The sequence below is a fragment of the Polypterus senegalus genome, chromosome 8, assembly GCF_016835505.1.
Source record: "Polypterus senegalus isolate Bchr_013 chromosome 8, ASM1683550v1, whole genome shotgun sequence".
Taxonomy (NCBI): Eukaryota; Metazoa; Chordata; class Cladistia; order Polypteriformes; family Polypteridae; genus Polypterus; species Polypterus senegalus.
Genome location: NC_053161.1, coordinates 57,545,588 through 57,565,381, shown reverse-complemented (window position 1 = coordinate 57,565,381; position 19,794 = coordinate 57,545,588). Strand labels below are relative to the sequence as shown.

Here is a 19,794-nt window from a genome sequence, read left to right as displayed (position 1 = left end):
AAGACCCATTGTCCGCAGAAATCCGCGAACCAGCGAAAAATCCGTGATATGTATTTAGATATGCTTACATTTAAAATCCACGATAGAGTGAAGCCGCGAAAGTCGAAGCGCGATATAGCGAGGGATTACTGTATATTGCTTTTGATTCCTGTATGTCTAATCATTTTCCTCTGATAAAGACTCTTGTCAGGTTTTGGAAAACTTCTTCGCTTCCATATATATATTGGCAGACAGCCAGGGTCCTTGCCCCGCTCGGATGACCCTATAATGGAAGGACTGGGGGAGAGAGCATATTCGAGACATTACCTCCCCTAGTACACTAGAGGGCAGCCCCACTGGCTTGCAGCAGGGCCATGGGTTTGGAGAATGGAAGCTTAACCCTACTGGGGCATGTGGCACCTGCCAAGAGGCGCCTGGATATTTGCTGAGCCATTGGTAGTAGCACTTCCGTCACGCCTGCACCTACAGGTGCCCTATAAAAGGGGCCGCCTCAATACATTCAGGGACCCATAGTTGGGTGGAAGAGGATTAAGCTTATTAGGAGATGGGGAGGCAAGGCACACTGAGAGAGAGAATGTACTGTGTTGAACAGGTGGGAAATGGGGGAAGGTGTTTCCAACAGGAAAAAATAAAAGCACACGTGTTACACTTGTGTCCTGCATTAGTCTGTGTCAGGTTTGGCCAGTGGGAGTGCCCTATATATATATATATACAAAGTATATATATATATATATACCAAGCAAAGGTAATTCCATGCCAGGCCAGGGGGTGGTAGGGTGCACTAAACCTCCTGTTATCTCTACAGACCAGCCATGGGAAAACCTGTCTGATTCAGAGCTGATGACGTCGCTTCCAGCACTCAGCATGATGTAACTTCCAGTTCCGGCGCACAGACTGATGTCAGAAGAACATCACTTCCGGTCTGATCCGTTAAAGCCGCCATCTTTGCAAACCCTTGTCAGTTCTGTTTTGTATTGTATTTGTTTTAGTATTGTGAACATCTCTGTGCTATTCAAACCCATTTTGCAGCCAGGAATATTATAAGAGCGGCTGACCCAAACCTTTTTAAGTGTGTGAAGTCTGTACCTGGTGTACAGTATATGATTGTTCAATGATGCTTTTGTCCATTGCTTTATGTTCGGGTATTGATTGCTATAGTCTGCGTCTTTTGAGACGTATGACTGCCGGAGGGAGGGGTGTGGTTTAGAAGGCACTCTGTATGGAGAGTTGGTTAAACATGGTTCAAAATAAACAGCATTCGAAACGTTATTCTGAGTGTGTCACTACTTCAATCTAGAGAACACTACACTACCCTTGTTTACCTCTCTTGAGATAAAGCCACAAATGCTCACAAGCGTCAGTATGGCAGTTGCTAGCATTCACTGAACAACCCGCGCTATAACTCTGTGAATTTTGACATAATTTTGTGTTTTTTCATGTAAATTTGAATTGATTGTTGAAAAGTATGAAGGTGGCATAACGTATGCCGAGAACAACGGTATCTACGATTGTGAAAAACAAAGACGTTATTAAAAAGTAAATTGAGGTTACATTTTCAATTATTTCATCTAATTGCTTTGCAATTAACAAAACAAGGTGTTCAAATTAAAGTACAGTCTCCAAAGTTCTAATAAATAATCCATAAAATCAGAAGTGAAACGTGGAGGTTAAAAACAATAGAAAAAAGTCTTCTTAAAAACAACAAAGTTAAAAGCGGGAAGCATTCTTTAAAAAAACAAGAAGTCCGGTGCCTGCTTCTCAACTGGGGAGTCGTCCTACTTGCAGCTGACCTTCGGTCTGCCTGCTTCAGCCACTTCATCCATGCGCGCTCTCGCTCTCTCTCTCTCGTCCGTTCTTTCTTTTTACTCCCCTTCAAGCCAACGCGCTTCTGTTTATCAAGATAAGCAGCCCTCTCTCTCTCTCACTCACTCAACCTCCCATCTTTTTTTTCTTTTTACTCCCCTTCTAGCTGACTCGCGCTTCTGTTTATCAAGATAAGCAGCCCCGGGAACAATCATGAATGCGAACGGTCTCTCACAAGTGCAGTTTGGTGAGAAACGCCCAAATCGCTAATCGCCCTGACAACCTTCAGCCAAATAACCACCACGCCCCCTCACCAAGCTGCGAGCGCGGTGATTATTTATTTTAAAGCTGGACTTTAACAGGAGCTGTGGACCCGTGAAAGTTCACAGAGAGTTATAGCGCGGGTTGTTCACTGAATGCTAGCAACTGGCGCACTAACGATCGTGGGCAGTCGTGGCTTTGTCTTGAGAGAGGTAAACAAGGTTAGCACGCGAGTCGTATTCCAAACAAAGGTCGTATACCAAGCAAAACTTTTTGTGTCCAAACAGGACGTATACCAAGTTGGACTTATTCCAAAGCAGACGTATACCGAGGTACCACTGTATATATGTATATATGTATAAGTATATTTATATATATATTTTTTTTTATTTTATTTTGTTATTCTGGTAGTGATTATATGTTTTTGTGATTCTACAGTCACTAGTATGCTGCCAATGTATCACCACATTCACCTTTTCATTTAACTGACACTATATAGTTTTTCTAACATATTTGAACATTCCTAACTCAAAACTTTTTTCATAGACTAAGTGTTACTGCTGTCATTGCTGCTCCAGACCAGTGATGTTATAGCATAATATAGGCTCTAAGGACCTGACCTTCTCTCTCTCTCTCTTTCTTTTGTAGGACATGAAGTGGAACCAAACGTGGAAAAAGAAAATGGCTGACATTGAGATGGAGCACGTTGTTGGAGAACTCCAGGCCCTCAATAACCAGATCCAGAAACTCCTGTCCAGACGGAAGAAATGAGGAAACTGAAGGTTCGTCTTCATCTGAGATCGTCACAGCATATCACATCTCAGTAACCTCAAGTCCACACCGTGCCGCTTACTTTCAAGGCCAAGTGAGGTTTATCCCCGTACCTTTTTGGAGCAACGATGTCAACGATGAGTGAATTGGCCTGTTTCAGCTATGCAGGCGGGGGTTTAAGGCTACATTATCTCCATCGGCCCACGCAAGTATATCCACCCAGAACCGATTCGACCCTCTCCACTCCCCCACTCTGCCTTCAGCCCCAGGTGATGTATTTGTGATTGGAGATTCAATTGTATGAGATCTAAACATTTGTTGCCCTAAACAGAACTCTTTTGTTTCTTGTTTTCCCGTTGCTCATGTTCAAGATGTTATGAAAAGAGTGCCAATTGTCTTCGAGAGACACAACATAGGGCAGTGGGATCCATCATAATACACACTAGGGTAAATGATGTGAGATATTGACAGTCGGAGATTCTTAAGGCGGACATCACAGAACTTGTTAATGCCACGAAGGAGAGGAATCCGGCAGCAAGAATCTTCACCTTGGTTCCCTTACCTCTTGTCAGAAGTTCGAATTAGTACTACAGTCATCTGCTGGCATTAAACATCTGGCTGAAAGGCTTCTATGAGGTACAAAACATCGGGCTCATGGACAAATGGGACCTCTTCCAGGAGATGCCGCATTTCTTCAAGAGGGATGGTCTGTACCCTAATAGATTTGGCGCCCAGGTCCTCTCCGAAAACATCTCTAAGGTAATTTGTCTCTACTGACTATGTACTTTTAATCCTAATTCCTTTCATAATGCCTTCCTAGGACATGATAATTCTGCAACAAAATCTTCCTCAAAAGTACACTGCATCAATACTCTAATAACTAACCTCAATTCATGTAAAAAATCTAGAGAGTACGGCATAAAAGTACAAATAATTTAATTGCCAATGCACCTCTAGATGAGCACTTTATTAAAACTATAACAACAGACTATAGATTAAATAAAAAATATAAACAAAGTGGTACTAATGCAAATAATTTAATTACTATCTGAAACACCCATAATGCTACTACAATTCAGTGCTCTTCCGAAACCTTAAATATGGCCTTATTAAATTTTAGTGCATTAACCAACAAGACATTTTTCATCAACAATCTTATTAGTGATAGGAAAATCGATTTTATTGCATTAAGTGAAATGTGGCTTAGCTGTGATGGTGATGCTGTTTTAATCAAATCTGCACCTCCAAATTACAGCTTTACTAATGCAGATCGCCAAGGTAAGAAAGGCGGCGGTTTAGCAAATATTTACTTGAGCCAGTTAAAGTGTAAAGATGTTGGTTTTGGTACATTGAAGTCCTTTGAATATCTTGCCATTGTTATTCAAGGATATTCTCAGTTTATAGTATTATCCATGTATAGACCTCCTAAATACAATGCGTCTTTATTTGAGGAATTCTCAGACTTAGTGTCAATTATAATTACGAACTATGAGACGTTCCTAATAGTTGGCGACTTTAATTTTCATATCGATAATCAGTGAGAATGAAAACAAAAGAATTCATTAACCTCCTGCACTCTTTTGATTTGAGCCAGCACATTATTTAGCCAACACACAAAGCAGGACACACATTTGGTTTAGTGATTACTAAAGGATTCAAAGTTGATGTGAGGCAGATCGTTGATATTTGTTTTATCTCACTATTTCTCTTACTATTTAATATAGAAATAATGATAGAAAAAATTAATGAGAAGCATATTGTTAAAAAACGCTTCCTTGATTCATCTGCAGCTTCAAAGTTTACAAACATTTTAAGCAACCAGTTCATTTGTAGTGCTTACTGCAATAGTGAGAATAATGTGAATAGTAAGGTGGAAAATTTAAATACTAAAGTGAGAACTGCCGCTGACATAGTTGCTCATGAAAAGACAGTTAAAAAATCCTCCAGCATTGTTTCACCATGGACTCAAAAAGTGTCTGATCTAAAGAAAATGCCGGAGAGCTGAACGAAAATGGAGGAAAACTAAACTGATTGTCCACTATGAGATAGTTCGCCTCGAGAGGCAGTGCTATTTTTCTAAAATTATAATTAATAATGCTAGTAATCCAAGAGTTTTTTATCTTCTACATTTGATCATCTGCTAAACTCAGGTCATTCAATGGATTGTGTCCAAAAAACTTCCAGTGAAACATGTGAGGCTTTTGCTATATTTTTAATCACAAAATGAATGATATTAGAAATAATATAGTACATCTTTCCAATACCCATTTAAACCCTGGTACTCTATTTTAAACAAATTAAATTCTTTCACCAGGATAGATTTACCTGATTTATATAAAATAATTTCTGAAATGAGACCCTCCACATGCACTCTTGATCCAATACCAAAAAGTTTTTTCAAAGAAGTATCAAATGTACTAACTGAGAGTGTTCTTGATATAGTAAACATGTCATTAGATATGGGGTTTTTCCCAGACTGTCTTAAAACTGCTATTGTTATATCCCTGGCTCAAGAAAAATCTCTTCTGCATGAATTTCTGCACAGCAACTCATAATTTTAGACCTATTTCTAACCTGCCTTTCTTAAGTAAAATCCTAGAAAAGGCAGTCATTATGCAGCTAAATGATAACCTGAATAAACATTCTGTTCTTGAAAAGTTTCAGTAAGGTTTTAGAGCAAACCATAGTACAGAAACTGCACTCGTTAAAGTAGTAAATGACTTGTGGGTAAATGCAGACAGAGGCCGTTTATCTGTTCTCATCCTCTTAGATCTGAGTGCTGCATTTGATGCCATTGATCTCAATATTCTGCGAAATCACCATAGTGAGTGGGTGGGCCTCTCTGGCAGTGTCTGAAATTGGTTTCAGTCTTATTTAACAGGTAGAAATTTCATTGTTAGATGTGGTAATTTTATTTCAAAGACACATGATATTCAATATGGTGTTCCACAAGGATCTGTCTTGTCTAGCATCACCCCAGTTTTGATCTCACTACCACTGGTTACCTGTGCCATTTAGAATTGACTTTAAAATACTGCTAATGGTTTACAAAGCCATAAATAATCTCGCTCCATCCTATATCTCGAAATGCCTTTCACCTTACACTCCAAATCGTTACCTTAGATCTTCAAATGAGTGTCTGCTTATAATTCCAAGGGATAAACTTAAAAGAAGTGGCACCTAAAATGTGGAATATTTTACTGATAGAAATTCGCCAGGCTAATATGGTGCAGCACTTTAAAAAACTGCTAAATACTCATTATTTTAACATGGCTTTCTCATAGCTTCATTTTAGTTTAACCCTGATATTGTGTATATGCATTTAATTGTCATTTTGTTTCATGGTTCCAAAATCCGTACTAACCCCAACTTTCTATGCTATTCTTTTTCAGGTTTTCTGTGGTGGTGATCTGCTCCACCACCCCATCAAAGCATGGTCCAGTCCTTACATTGATGGACTGAAGGCCAGATGTCCACATGACTGTCATCATCTAACTATTTCATGTGAAGCCTGTAAACCATGAGGACTGATTTAGATCATTTATATTAGGTAGAATGCTCAGAGGGGGCTGGGCGGTCTCATGGCCTGGGAACCCCTGTAGATTTTGGTTTTTTTTTGTTTGTTTTTTCTGTCCTCCTTGCCTATTGGACCTTACTTTATTCTTTGTTACTTAGTTTTGCCTAATTTTATTTTTATTTTTTTCTTTTTTCATCCTGTAAAGCACTTTGAGCTACATCTTTTGTGTGAAAACGTGCTATATAAATAAATGTTGTTGCTGAGCTACTTGTCTTGCAAGTGATGCTAAATTTTTTGTTTATCCACATCTCCTCACAAAGTAACACACATATCAATGTCTATTCATTACGGCAAGCAATTGACCCAAAAGAAAAATTACTCTTACAAGAGACCATGTTTACTAGTTTAATCTCACCGTTTCAGTTTGACAGCTGGATGGATCAGGTTCGTTAGATGTAATACAGTCACTTTCACCGGGAAGTTTACTCTGCTGAAATAATTCTGCAATATTATGATCTACAAGAAAAAAATGTAACAAAACAAGAATGATTTGTTTCTAAATACACAGTCTGAAATGTATGCTGCAGTTCTGATGAATTCAAACATCTTCTTTTCCTTTCAATGGTCAGAGTGCCTACTATGATTATATAAATGACGAACAAAGTGTAAAAATATATTTACCATCTTCATTGTAATTTCCACACAATCCTGATGTTTTTCCACGATAATCCTTACGAAGCTGCACCTAAATAAAAATATGAAACAACATGGGTAAACACTTCTCTTTTGCACTATGCATTTCATGCTTGTGTACTTCATTATACCAGACAGGAATTTCATTCAAATAAATCCCATTGCTAGGTACTATTGTATAATGAATAAGATTTAGTATTGTGATAAAGCAACTATTGTTTATAAATGTACACTTAATCACTCTGAAACATGAAGCTTTAGATAATCCATCCATTATCAAACTTGTTTAATGTCTATTTAAACCGTTTTGAGTACAAAGCTGGAACCAACCCTTGAAAAACAGCCAGTCCATAGCAGGACACATGCACTTTTCTACTTAGAGCTGTCATTAAGCCTAAGCTGGATGTTCTTGAGATGTATGAGAACCTCCTGACAAAAACTTCATTCTGACATGAAGAGAACATGTAAACAGATTTTAATAAGGACATTTTATAAGTGATAATGAATATATCGTCACTACCAAAATATATACAAATCAATGTATAAACTTTTAAATAGCTCATTTTTCTGAAGACCAATTATTTTAGCATAGCATACTCCAGGCAGAGCTGCTAGAAGTTATTGATATTGCTTTTATAATTAACTGTATTAATTTATTTATTTACTTTTATTACCTATTTTCAGCCTTCTACCCAAATTAAACTATTCTGCAGTTGACCTGGGAAAGTTGAAATTCTGATATAAACCCATCCTATATATATATATATATATATATATATATATATATGCTAGCTGTTTAAGCCCATGCTGTAAAAAGACAGGGCTCTCCTAGAAACTAATGAATTCTGGCACTTGAATCAATCAATTGCATTGATTGTGTATTAGTGGCTAAGCAAGTTTCTCTTTTCTCGGTGGTTTCACTTTGGCGACAGAGTCACTTTCATGCTGTAGCCTTACACTTCCAGGCTGAACAGACAGACACACAAACTTCCATGCTATATATCTATACTAATAAAAGGCAAAGCCCTCACTCACTCACTCACTCACTCACTCACTCACTCACTCACTCACTCACTCACTGACTCATCACTAATTCTCCAACTTCCCGTGTGGGTGGAAGGCTGAAATTTGGCAGGTTGATTCCTTACAGCTTCCTTACAAAAGTTGGGCAGGTTTTATATCGAAATTCTACGCATAATGGTCATAACTGGAAGCAGTTTTTCTCCATTTACTGTAATGGAGATGAGCTTCAACGCCGTGGGGGTGGAGTTTCGTGTGACATCATCACGCCTCCCACGTAATCACGCAGTACATAGAAAACCAGGAAGACCTCAAAAAAGCGCTCAAGAAAACATGCATTATATAATTGAGAAGGCAGCGAAACAATAAGAAGCGAGTTCTGCTACTTCGGAAACAAAGCACGATGTAAACCTACACTTTAAATTAAGTTCATAGACAGGCTGCCGCTGGCGTTTGTAATTTAGTGCCTGCCCATAGAAGGCCGTCCGTCAGCGGCAATCCAATAGCAAACTGCCACGGGTAAATATTCACGGGTGAAGGACTGTGCTTATGGAGAGGAAGATGAGATGGTCAGGGTGGTGTTTGACACAAACTCAGCGAAACTGCGAGAGAAAGTTTTAAGTGCCAGGACTAAGGTAACATTAAATAAAGCTATGGACATAGCACGAGATGGCACCAGCACAGCTGGGAACCTTCGATGCAAGTACACCGAGTGGCTCACGTGAACTGACGCAGTGCACAGATAAAAGCAACAGTTCCAAAAGCGCTGAACAAAACCGAATTACACAATTGAAAAGGCAGCAAAAATATGAAGCGCCTGATAAGCATATTCATAAATGCAGCTACTGTGGAAACAAAGCACACGGTGGAAAAAGTCAATGTCCCGCTAAAGGAAGACAGTGTAAAAAACCCGTGCATGCAGTGTGTCAGGTCTCAGATAAAGAAGAAGACGAGCTGTTTATTGATGCAGTAAGAAACGAATCGATGAATGAAACCTGTCATCTTTACAACGATTGACAAACACGGAATGTAACTTGAACACAACACATCGTACAAATACGACCCTGATTGAAACAAATAATGATAATCAAATCCTTGATGACAGCAACATTCAATAACACTCACAAAACAATTACTGTATATTGACAATCATGTTACGTTATTTTTAAAATGTTCCCTTTTCTTTTTCATAACTTCTACTTCTCCACTGCGATACGCGGGTATATATATAAATGTATATATATACCCCTATCTACAGTACATACTCAGATAGACAAGCCACATGCTGTGGCTCAATTGTAGAGTCTTCGCCTCTAATGCCGACATTCGAGGTTCGATTCCCGAGAGGGATGCACTGAGTATGTACGCGCTACTGATTCATTTTACCTTCGATCTCCTTGGTTTGGGACGTATGAAAAATATTAGGTTAACGCAGAATCATGTTACGTTATTTTTAAAATGTTTCCCTTTATTAGCACAAGCACAGCTGAGAAGCTTCGATGCATGTACTCCATAACGCGTTAAAAAAATAACGCATTTAATCACACTTTCAATTCCAAGCAAACGGGAACTTTTGTCAATGCATCATTTCCTGGTACATCCATTACACTGATGCACACATCACAGCTACAAAAATGTTAGAGTCGGAATAAAGCGCGTTCCTACGACTGATCATTTCGACTTCCGAAAGCCTTGATAAAAGCATGGTTTTGTGCACAATGAAAAGCAAGCAAAATTAGATGCATTACAGAAAGCAGACTTTGTGGCTCTTACTGGGGATCATTGGACTTCCGTGACCGTTAGTAATTCTAATTACATCTAATTACAAAATGTTCAATGATCACACTGTTTTAGCCTAATGTACAAAATAATTTTGGCTAAGGTTACTCAGAGTTTAAAGATTAAGTTGGTCAAATTACCTTTTATGTTTCTGACTTATTTTTTAAGAAGAAAAACTGCACTTTATGTTGAAATTTTGGTTATTATTATTTAAAGACAATACTATTCTGAAAATCTACTTAAAGTACTTAAACTACCACTTTATTTTTAAGTCTGCCCAATTTTAACCAGGGATGATATTTTTGTTTCTGTTTTGAATTCAAATGCAGTTTAAAGGCTTTTTTTTCAGAAATTAAAACAGCTTCAGTTTACAATATTCATGTACATGTCTATTATTTGATTCTGTCGCCCACTAAAACACTTTTAAATAAAAAAAACATTTGCGATTTGGGGCAAATTTACGTGCGATTACATACGATTAATCAAGATTAATTCTTACACAGCCTCTAATTAATTGGATTAATTTTTTAATCGAGTCCCACCTAATATATATATATATGTGGATATATATATGTAGATTTGTATATATAAATGTGTATATACAGTATATATGTAGATATGTATATGTGTATATACAGTATGTATATATACAGTATGTATATATACAGTATGTATATATATGTATGTGTGTATATGTATATATATATAACTGTGTATATATATGTGTATAGATGTATATATATATATATATATTTATATATATATGCCAGCAACACTCATGACAATGACAAAACAATTACATTGTCAATCATGTTACGTTATTATTAAAATGTTTCCTTTTCTTTTTACTTCTCTGCCAATCGGGTATTTTGCTATATATATATATATATATACAGATATATATAAATATATATATACAGATATATACAGATATATATAAATATATATATATATAAATAGATAGATATGACAACAACATTCAATATCAATGACAAAACAATTACATTAACAATCATCTTACGTTATTTTTAAAATGTTTGCTTTTCATTTTCATAACTTCTTTAACACACTACTTCTCCGCTGCGAAGCGCGGGTATTTTGCTAGTATATATATACATACAGTATACATATATTCTAGCAAAATACCCGCGCTTCGCAGCGGCAAAGTACTGCCTTAAAATTTTTATTAAGAAGAAAATTAAACCTTTTTAAACTGAGGGAAAATATACCAATAATTATTTGTTAAGGATCTCTTTGTATACCACATTGTGAGTTCGGCCCTCTGGTTGTAATATGACCAAGCTGTGCACTGAGCTTACTCTTGAGCATGCAACGTACAGTTGGCCATGTGAACAGTAATCTTGTTTCAAATCTCACAGCTTGGATTGCTGCTGTCATAATCGGTTTGAGTTTCATGGTTTGTTTCAATTACGACAGTATTTGCAGGACTTGTGTTGAAGTGACATTCGGGATCTGTCAAGCATTGTAAGCATACAACCGGTTTCATCGATAACTTCACATTCAGCTTTTGAGAGTTTAAACATTCATAAACATCAAAGTGTCCACTACTGAAATCGTCACCTGTGAATCTAAGATGTTTAACAGGCATTGGCGGTTGTCAAAAGGTATAAAATATTTGGCCATTTCGGTACACTTAAAAGCGACAACCGAACAATTCAGTGGCAGCCATCAACTCACATGCAGAACCATAGGTGAAGGGCTTAAGCATTTCACTCTTATAGTGCTCCTGTGTAATATAATTATCTCTTGTACCGTCATCAGTCCACACCTTGACCCTGTCCCAGTCATTCAATACATAAGACACATTGTTCCTCCGGATATCAAGAGTGAGCCTGATATAGCCGTGCAATATGTAACAAAGAGAATGGAAAAGGCAGGTGTCATCTCTGGGCATGTAAACCACTGGTAAGTGACAGTTCTTTGACCGATGGTGATCACCTCGATAGACATGTTAATGGTGGTATGGTTGGAACGATAAAGCAAATGGGTACCTGAACAATGTAAAGTAAGTCTACACAATACCTACACAATAACTATAATCGTAATAAACGAACAATAAAACAGCGGAGAAGCCATGGATTAAATAAAAAGGCTGTAGTTATCAGCAGGGAGACGTAAATCTAGAGAGTAAATCTGTAGAGACCGGAGCGACGGACGGCCTTATATAGGCAGGCAGCCAACAGCGTGGGAGGCATTGGGATGGGGGACCCAACGCCGCCTCACACGGTGACCAAGCTGCAGGCTATGGACGTATATATGTACGTAAGTAGGATTCAGTTAGCGTTGGGAACCCGTGTACCAAATTTCTTGAAGATGGGCCCATAAGTGACAAAGACTGTTTGAAAGTTCAATACAGCAGCCGACAGTGGTGTCATACCAACGAAATAAGTACGTACATTGGTTTCGGTTAGCACAGGGAAGCTGCCTACCAAATTTCGTGAAGATCGGGCCATAAATAAGAAAGTTCAACATGGCGGACGTTGTCAACCATTATGACCGTTATGTGTAGAATTTCGAAATGAAACCTGCTTAACTGTTGTAAGTAAGCTGTAAGGAATGAGCCTGCCAAATTTCAGCCTTCAACCTACACGGAAAGTTGGAGAATTAGTGACATTGTAAAGTTCAATATGGTGGCCGACAGTGGCGTCATACCACTGAAATAAGTACGTACATCGGTTTCGGTTAGCACAGGGAAGCCGCCTACCAAATTTCATGAAGATGGGGTCAGCGTTCTACCTACATTGGAAGTTGGAGAATTAGTGACGTTGGAAAGTTCAATATGGCAGTCGACAGTGGCGTCATACCACTGAAATAAATACGTAGTATTTGCACCTCACAGATCTAGCACCTTCGGTTTAAATCTCATGGCTAGTGTTGGCTAGGCGGAGTTTAGATGTTGTCTCTGTGTTATGGGTTTTTCGCTGGGTGCATTGGTTTTCCTCCCACATCTCCAAAGATGTATAGTTTTAAATTAAGTGCTGATTCCAGACTGGTCTAGTGTGACTGTGGGTATATGCATGAATGGCCCTGTCATGGACTGGCACCCCATCCAGATATTGTAAGGATAGGCTATGCCCGCTAGGACCCTGAACTGGATTAGCAGGGTTTGAGAATTATATTTTTATACACAATTGTACAGTTTTATACACGGTATATTGCATAATGTCCTACTGCATTGCATCCTGGACTCTTCAATAGAAGTATACATGATAAAAATAAATTAAAACTGAAAACTGAAACCCTTAGCAAGCAGTTATTTTATTGTATTTAAAATTATTCATCCATTCTGCGTCATCATTTCAAAAACATAAAGAAGCACTGGCTGTACAAATTACCACCAACTCAGACAATTTAAACTTACACAGTCGTTGAAATAGGGGGTTAGACAGAAAAACAAAGTATCTTGAGGACAGACACATAGAAAATAGGAGACTATGTAAGCTCCACAATATGATTTCAATATAATACTTGCTAATCATGACATTGGTGGGTGGTGACATGTTGCATGGTGGTTAGGTATGCAAATAAGAATTTAACTGTTCTATATACATGCAACAGAAAGCTGTGAGTCAGTAACACTAGCTGTGACTCCACTATACTTTAGATTATAAGCTACAAAATTCAACATCTCCGGTCATGGTAATCTTTACTTAGTTTGGACTCAGTGATGAGCTTAATGAGACATTAACATTATAAATATCCAAACAATGTAGTTTTTGATAAAAGTTTAAAAGTAAAATTGTTTAGCATATTTATCATGTCTCACAACCAACTTAAAAAATCACAGTTCTCTAAATGAGTGGTTTTCAAGTTCAGTTCTGGGTCTGTTTTGGCGGAAGGCCTTTGGTCCAATCAATGCCTTCTTTTAATTGGACTCCTAAACAAACCTGTTTGATTTTATGTCAGTTAGACAATAAAAGGAATTAAAAGTAAAAATTACTCATTAATTGTGAAAGTGGTTGGGACAAATGTTTGCAGCCAAACTGCCACTATCCCAAACTGTCTTGTTACTTTTATTTTATTTCCTCTCATACATTGTACACTTCCACACCAGGAGTGACAGATTTTCTACTTAAACACCAAAAAATCATTCTTTTAGTTAATACTTTGGGCTTTCTACCAAGATCATTGAGCAACTTTAGACTGTTCTCTTCAATCTTGAAGTCACTTTTTGGTAAATACTGGCCTCTTTTTAAAGTCACTTTGAATAAAAGCAAAAAAAATGTAATTGGAATATGTAAGAAAATTAATCTAGGACTAGGCATCACCATAAAAATGCAGAAGCTATCATACTACATCTCTTAATTGCAGCTATTCAGCTAGAGTCTTCTGGCTTTTGTGCAAATGGCCAGGCACGTATGATTGCTCAATGGCTGTTAACATGGTAAGCCTTCTATGCTTCCCACTGTACTTCTCTCTTAAGTGTGCCCCGCAAGCCAACACAGACACTCCAATGTCACATCAGTTTTTGAATAAACAGCCCAGATGTTGTTCTTCTCTTGCCAATAAAAAAGGGCTTCCCTTTGCTTACTGGGTTATTGCTTTGGTCTTTGAATTTAGTTCCAAATTTTGGGTTGGGTAAATTACAACAAAGAGCTTAATGGCAGCTTACCCAGACTTTATCTATTATGCTTCCTTGGGTTTCCCAAAACACAGAAAGAAATCCTCTCCTACTTTGCAGTCTGGTGAATATACCATAATTATGAATATGGATGGTCTTTTGATCATAAGGAAGAGAAATGCTGCAAAATAAAATATACAGTATATTATAAGATGTACTGTAAAATGATGTAAAATAGATAATCACAATAAACGTTGTTTATTGTATAAAGACAGCAAGCAAAATATAGCATATTAAACAATTATAAACTTATCAATGCTGTGTATCTATCTATTTATCTATCTATCTATCTAATGATAAAAGGTAATGTGATTATCTGGAAAAAAAATGTAATCTCTACACCCATATAAAAATGCAATCAGTGACATATGCTGTTGGTTGTTTAGGAGGTCTGCCTAATAATAAGTGAATATGCATTATGAAGTGTGAAAAAAGTGGACTTCATTATCTTCACTTCAGATGCTCATTTGTAGCCAGGCATGTCTTGTTTTCATTCACGAAAGTGTTTTCCAGAAATGACTTATTGAACAATATCTTATTAAACATACTGTACATATGTTTGGAATGTTGTGAGCATATGACTGGATGACTTCACATTAAGATCATGCGACATGGATGTTTTGATATTGTTTGTTGTTGTCCAGCGTTGCTCACCATTAACTTATATTGCATCAGAAACTTTTTTTCTGCAAGAAACAATTACATACATTTTTTTCTCACCCATCCGTACAAACAATGGGGTAAGTAATATACAAAAAATATTTTCAGGTGTAGTATTGCTTTAAGGTGATGTTAATTATATGTCTTTGAAAAGGCCTGACTATTCTTCTTTGCATATATAAAAATAACATAATAAGACATGTTAATAGAAATGTAAAAATTCCTGAAGAATAAAATCATTTTAAAAGGTAGCCACATCTCTGAACTGGTATTATGCAACTTTAAATAAAATAAATAAAATAAAAATAAAAATGCACCATGTACCAAATACCATGTACTTTGGTACTAAGATGGTAAAATTACGGCTTATGTTTTCACTGCATGTACTTTGCTTTAGTAACCTAACCCAGACAGCTGAATGTGTGTGTATGTGTTTTGAACCCAACTCTGCCAAATGCTGTACAGATTCCTCATTTAAGCAGAGCACAATCACAGACTATGTTTTGTTCTGAACGCTCTACCCTAGGGAATTTTTTTTAGTGATCACACTTGCACTTTATTGGAAAAGTGCCCCAATAAGACATTTTTGGGAATTCACACACGGAGGCCAAGATGACCCCTATGGTTGGTTTAGTCAGTGAAGTTTTGATTGCACTATTTTTTTTCCCCCTGGGCAATTTATTTATTGACCAAAACTGCACTTATTCAACCCTATCTCAGTTCTGGGTACACATGCTAGTAAATGATAAAACTCCATTTCTTCCATCAGCATTGCCTTAGCAATGGGAGCCTAAAGTGGTTGACTGTTTTTAAGATATGGGTAACATTAATAAATCATGCGATTTTCCACTAATATTAAAATGATAGCATTCCACTTCAGAAGTTTCTCCATATTATTATAAACAGTGCTTTAATGTGACTAGTTTTTTTTTTCCTCTTAAATAATGCTATTTTTTAACATGCCTTCTTATGAGTTGCCCAGAAATAAAATTCAAGATTTACCTTTGTCCATCAACTGATATTGTACCATTTTCAATTTCTGTGTCAACCTTGTCCACGGTAATCATTATTTTGATGAAGTTACCATTCTGATCTCGCTGGATATTGATGTTAAATTCAGCAGTGGATTCTGGCGATTGAAAACGGCTCAGCGTTAAGTAGCAAGTTGACGACAGGTAATAGAGAGTTCCTTGAAATGTTTGGTAGGAGCCAGTTCCAAAGGCACTGCATTCATCTAAGATCAGAGCAAAAACATTATTTAAGCAAAGTGACTTCAAATTTAGAGGGATGTTTTGCTGTTTTTTCTATTTTTCAGTATGTTTACTTCATTGGTACATTTTTGCTTCTTGATTTCCTAACTTAAAGCTGGAGAATCTGTGGTGGAGAGGTACTGATCATATTCTACAAAGAGACAGCAACACACAATGGTGACAGATTAGTATATCATATATTAGTAATAAATAATATATAATAGTATAACTACAGGGGCCTCATATTAATTGAATTAGCAGGGTAGGACTGGCAGAACATTATCGGAATTCTTTCAAGTCATTAGAATGTAGCTGAAAGTTAATACATGGAAATGCTGAGATTATATTTGTTATGGTGGAGTGGCCAAATCAGGGTTCCCAGCTCTTTAAACATGGATCAAAAGTCAGGACTGCAGTGCTATTGGAGGGGTACAAAACCCCCACCCATTACTCCAAAGAAAATACCTGATAAGGTTTAAATAATGGCACCATGCCAGTGTTTCATGTATCTAAAATGGTGGTAAAATGGGATGGTGTGAGGAGACTTGAGTTTAAAGAGGGAAATTGCAGCCCAATTTACTACAAGAGAGAAAATGATGAGTGCACCAACAATTTCACATACATCTGTGTAGTCATCCCTTCTTTATTTGCTATGTAATAAAGAGGCCATTTATACAGGCAGCCCAATTTGCAATAGGTTTTTGTATGAAATTGCAAGCCACAATGGCAAGTAAAGAAGCCCTGTAAAAATCAAGTTGAAATTCAAATTTATTACACAGTACAGCCTATGCAGGCAAACTGAGAATGCCAGACAGTGGTGCCTCTTGTACATATTATCTCTAGGTACATCAATTTTAAAATGTATTAAGGAGGGTTAGCAGGACATTATTAGAATTTATCTCAGCCACTAGATAGTGGGCTATAAATCCAATGAGACTTACAGTATGTAAGACAGCAGGTAGAAAAAGAAGAAGTTCTCTGGAACTCTGAACAATAAGCAAGACTCGGAACCATTAAGGGACTTCATTGATCAAAGAGGCTGATAACACCAAGGCAATCTGAGAATACCTGTACCTCATTCTGGTATAAAGATCGCCCCACCTTGATAGCTCTTATTTAGAATAGGGTCAAAAGGCTCTGTAACTTTAGTGAAGGTTCACTGATGGGAAGTTAGTGCAGTGGGACAAAGAAAAAGTGGTGAGATCAAATATTTTTTGGTGTTTTTGGATATGGACGTGAGAGGTTACCAACCGTTGAGTGTAATACTGGCTTTTATGTCTGTTAAGAACTTTATTTATCTTCTTATTATCTTCTATCTTTTGTGTTTCTTCTGGTTAATAACATTATTTACAAGTTAATGTAACTAGTAAGAGGCACTATTTTATTATACACTATTATGGTCTTTTAGCAACTAGTCTACTGTAGCATTATTAGTATATTTTGAGAGTAATGTAACTTTTTTCTCCTGCCTTTTTGGTATTGTTGGTCACTGGTGTAGTGCTGCCAGAAATTCCTGACCACATGTCTACTCAGATCACATTGCCACCACTTCAAATTCTCCTTTGGATTTATCAGTCTGCACCATAACCCACCGAGTCACCCATACACTAAATTTACCATCTGAAAATGAAGAGATTAGTAGAAAAACAAACAAACCCATCTGGTGCATATGAATAAAGATTTCCTTAAAACGTACCAAAGTCAACATCTTGTGAGGTACTGCCAGTAGCTGAAAAGAAAGATTGTAATGTAAATCAGTGAACATGACAGCATAGGCCTATGGGTATTCAATGATGCTGTAGACATACTGTAAAAGCAGAAGACAGTTAAAGGCACTTGTTTAAACAGTCATAAAATTCTATACATCATTATTTAATGCAACTAATAATTATTCAATTAAAAACGCTTCAAAAACAGATGTTGTATATTTAATAAAAATTAACAAAATAAGTAGGAGATTACCTTATGAGATTACAGCAAAATAATAAAGAAAAATATACTGCTATACTTACAGCTTGTACTGGAAAGTTCACCTATGATAAACAAAGTTCAAGTATATATATTACGTTAAAGAGAAAAGTACAAAAAATACAAGCTAAAACTGGTCAAATCACCTATTATTTTTTTATAATTTAATTGTGTGTTAAAGCTCAAGTTCACAGCCATGTCTACGTAGGACAATGAAATTCTTACTTTTCAAAATGTTTAACAATAATGCAACACCAAAACATATAGATGAACCACTATTAAATATATTTGTGAACTAGTCTTCTCCTGAATGGCACCTACTATATATATATATATATATATATATATATATATATATATGATTATATGTATACATTTCATCAGTAACCTGATCACTTGTGGGTATAAACTGTCTCTGACTGTTGGTATGAGAGCCATTGGTACTGTGCCCTTAGCCAGAAAGAGTGAGAACAGCAGCTATGCATGAAGGGTGAGGTCTTTACTAGTCCTGTTTGTAAGTCAGCAAATGTTGTGTATGTCTTGAACAGAAGGCGTTCTGTGCTGCCTTCACCATCCTCTGCAGTGCATCACGTTCCTCAGCCAGACAGGTGCCTTTCTACGATGTGATGCATCCAGCGAAGATGGACTCAGATGTGCGCCTACAGAAGTTTCTGACCAAAAATGGAGAAATGTGAGCTGCCCCCAAACATCTGAGAAAGTAGTGGTGCTACAAACCTTTTGGGGCATATGATAAAATGTGTTGTGTTCATCAGTGACATGTGTTCAGTTCGTCTTTGAATGGTGGTAGCAGTACTAGTTTATAATAATTGATCATCTTTTTGAAATGTGTTAGTAAATGAAATAAAGTGTTTTACTCAGAATTACATTCTAGTTTTTAAATTTTAATTAAGATTTAAGTGCCTATAATATGCTGAGAAATATTGTATATTAATATTATAAACCCTTGTAAGTGAAAATTATTTTATCTCTGACAGTGTTTTATTTTTCTCTATTTACTCATATGTGATCACTTCATATTTAACAGTGTATAACATTTTATGTTATCCTTTTTTATTTCAGAGGATAAGCTTGATAGCTAATGTATCTCTATGGCAGTAAGGCATTACGTTAAAATGTAATCTAAGAATAAGATAGAGAAGTGAACTTCTTTGATATATAATCCCATTAAGGAGAGTACTGAATGAAATGCTTTTTACTGAGCATCTATGTACAGCAGTGTTTCTCAACCTTTAAGTATCTGCGACCCGAGTTTTCATAACAGTTTTAATCGCGCCCCCCCTAGTATTTTTTTGAAATGTAGATGCATATTTTATTATACCTACTTAACTTTTATCGACATTTATCTAACTCTATATTTATTGTTCTAGTATCAGAATGTAGTTTAAGTTAATTTGTTTTGGTTTCAACAG

The 19,794-nt window shown here is 36.7% G+C and overlaps 1 protein-coding gene across 3 annotated transcripts in view; it reads right to left on the bottom strand.

The window, feature by feature from the left end:
* Positions 1-19,794, bottom strand: part of LOC120533958 (mucin-19-like) — a 114,961-nt gene that overhangs the window by 83,754 nt on the left and 11,413 nt on the right. For all 3 annotated transcript variants that reach the window (XM_039761113.1, XM_039761114.1, XM_039761112.1), the window contains exons 4-9: positions 18,409-18,429; positions 18,093-18,125; positions 16,149-16,380; positions 14,478-14,607; positions 7,034-7,097; positions 6,768-6,868 (exon numbers count right to left, since the gene is read on the bottom strand). In XM_039761113.1, the coding sequence (XP_039617047.1) occupies positions 6,768-6,868; positions 7,034-7,097; positions 14,478-14,607; positions 16,149-16,380; positions 18,093-18,125; positions 18,409-18,429 (581 nt within the window). The remainder of the gene's footprint in view (positions 1-6,767; positions 6,869-7,033; positions 7,098-14,477; positions 14,608-16,148; positions 16,381-18,092; positions 18,126-18,408; positions 18,430-19,794) is intronic.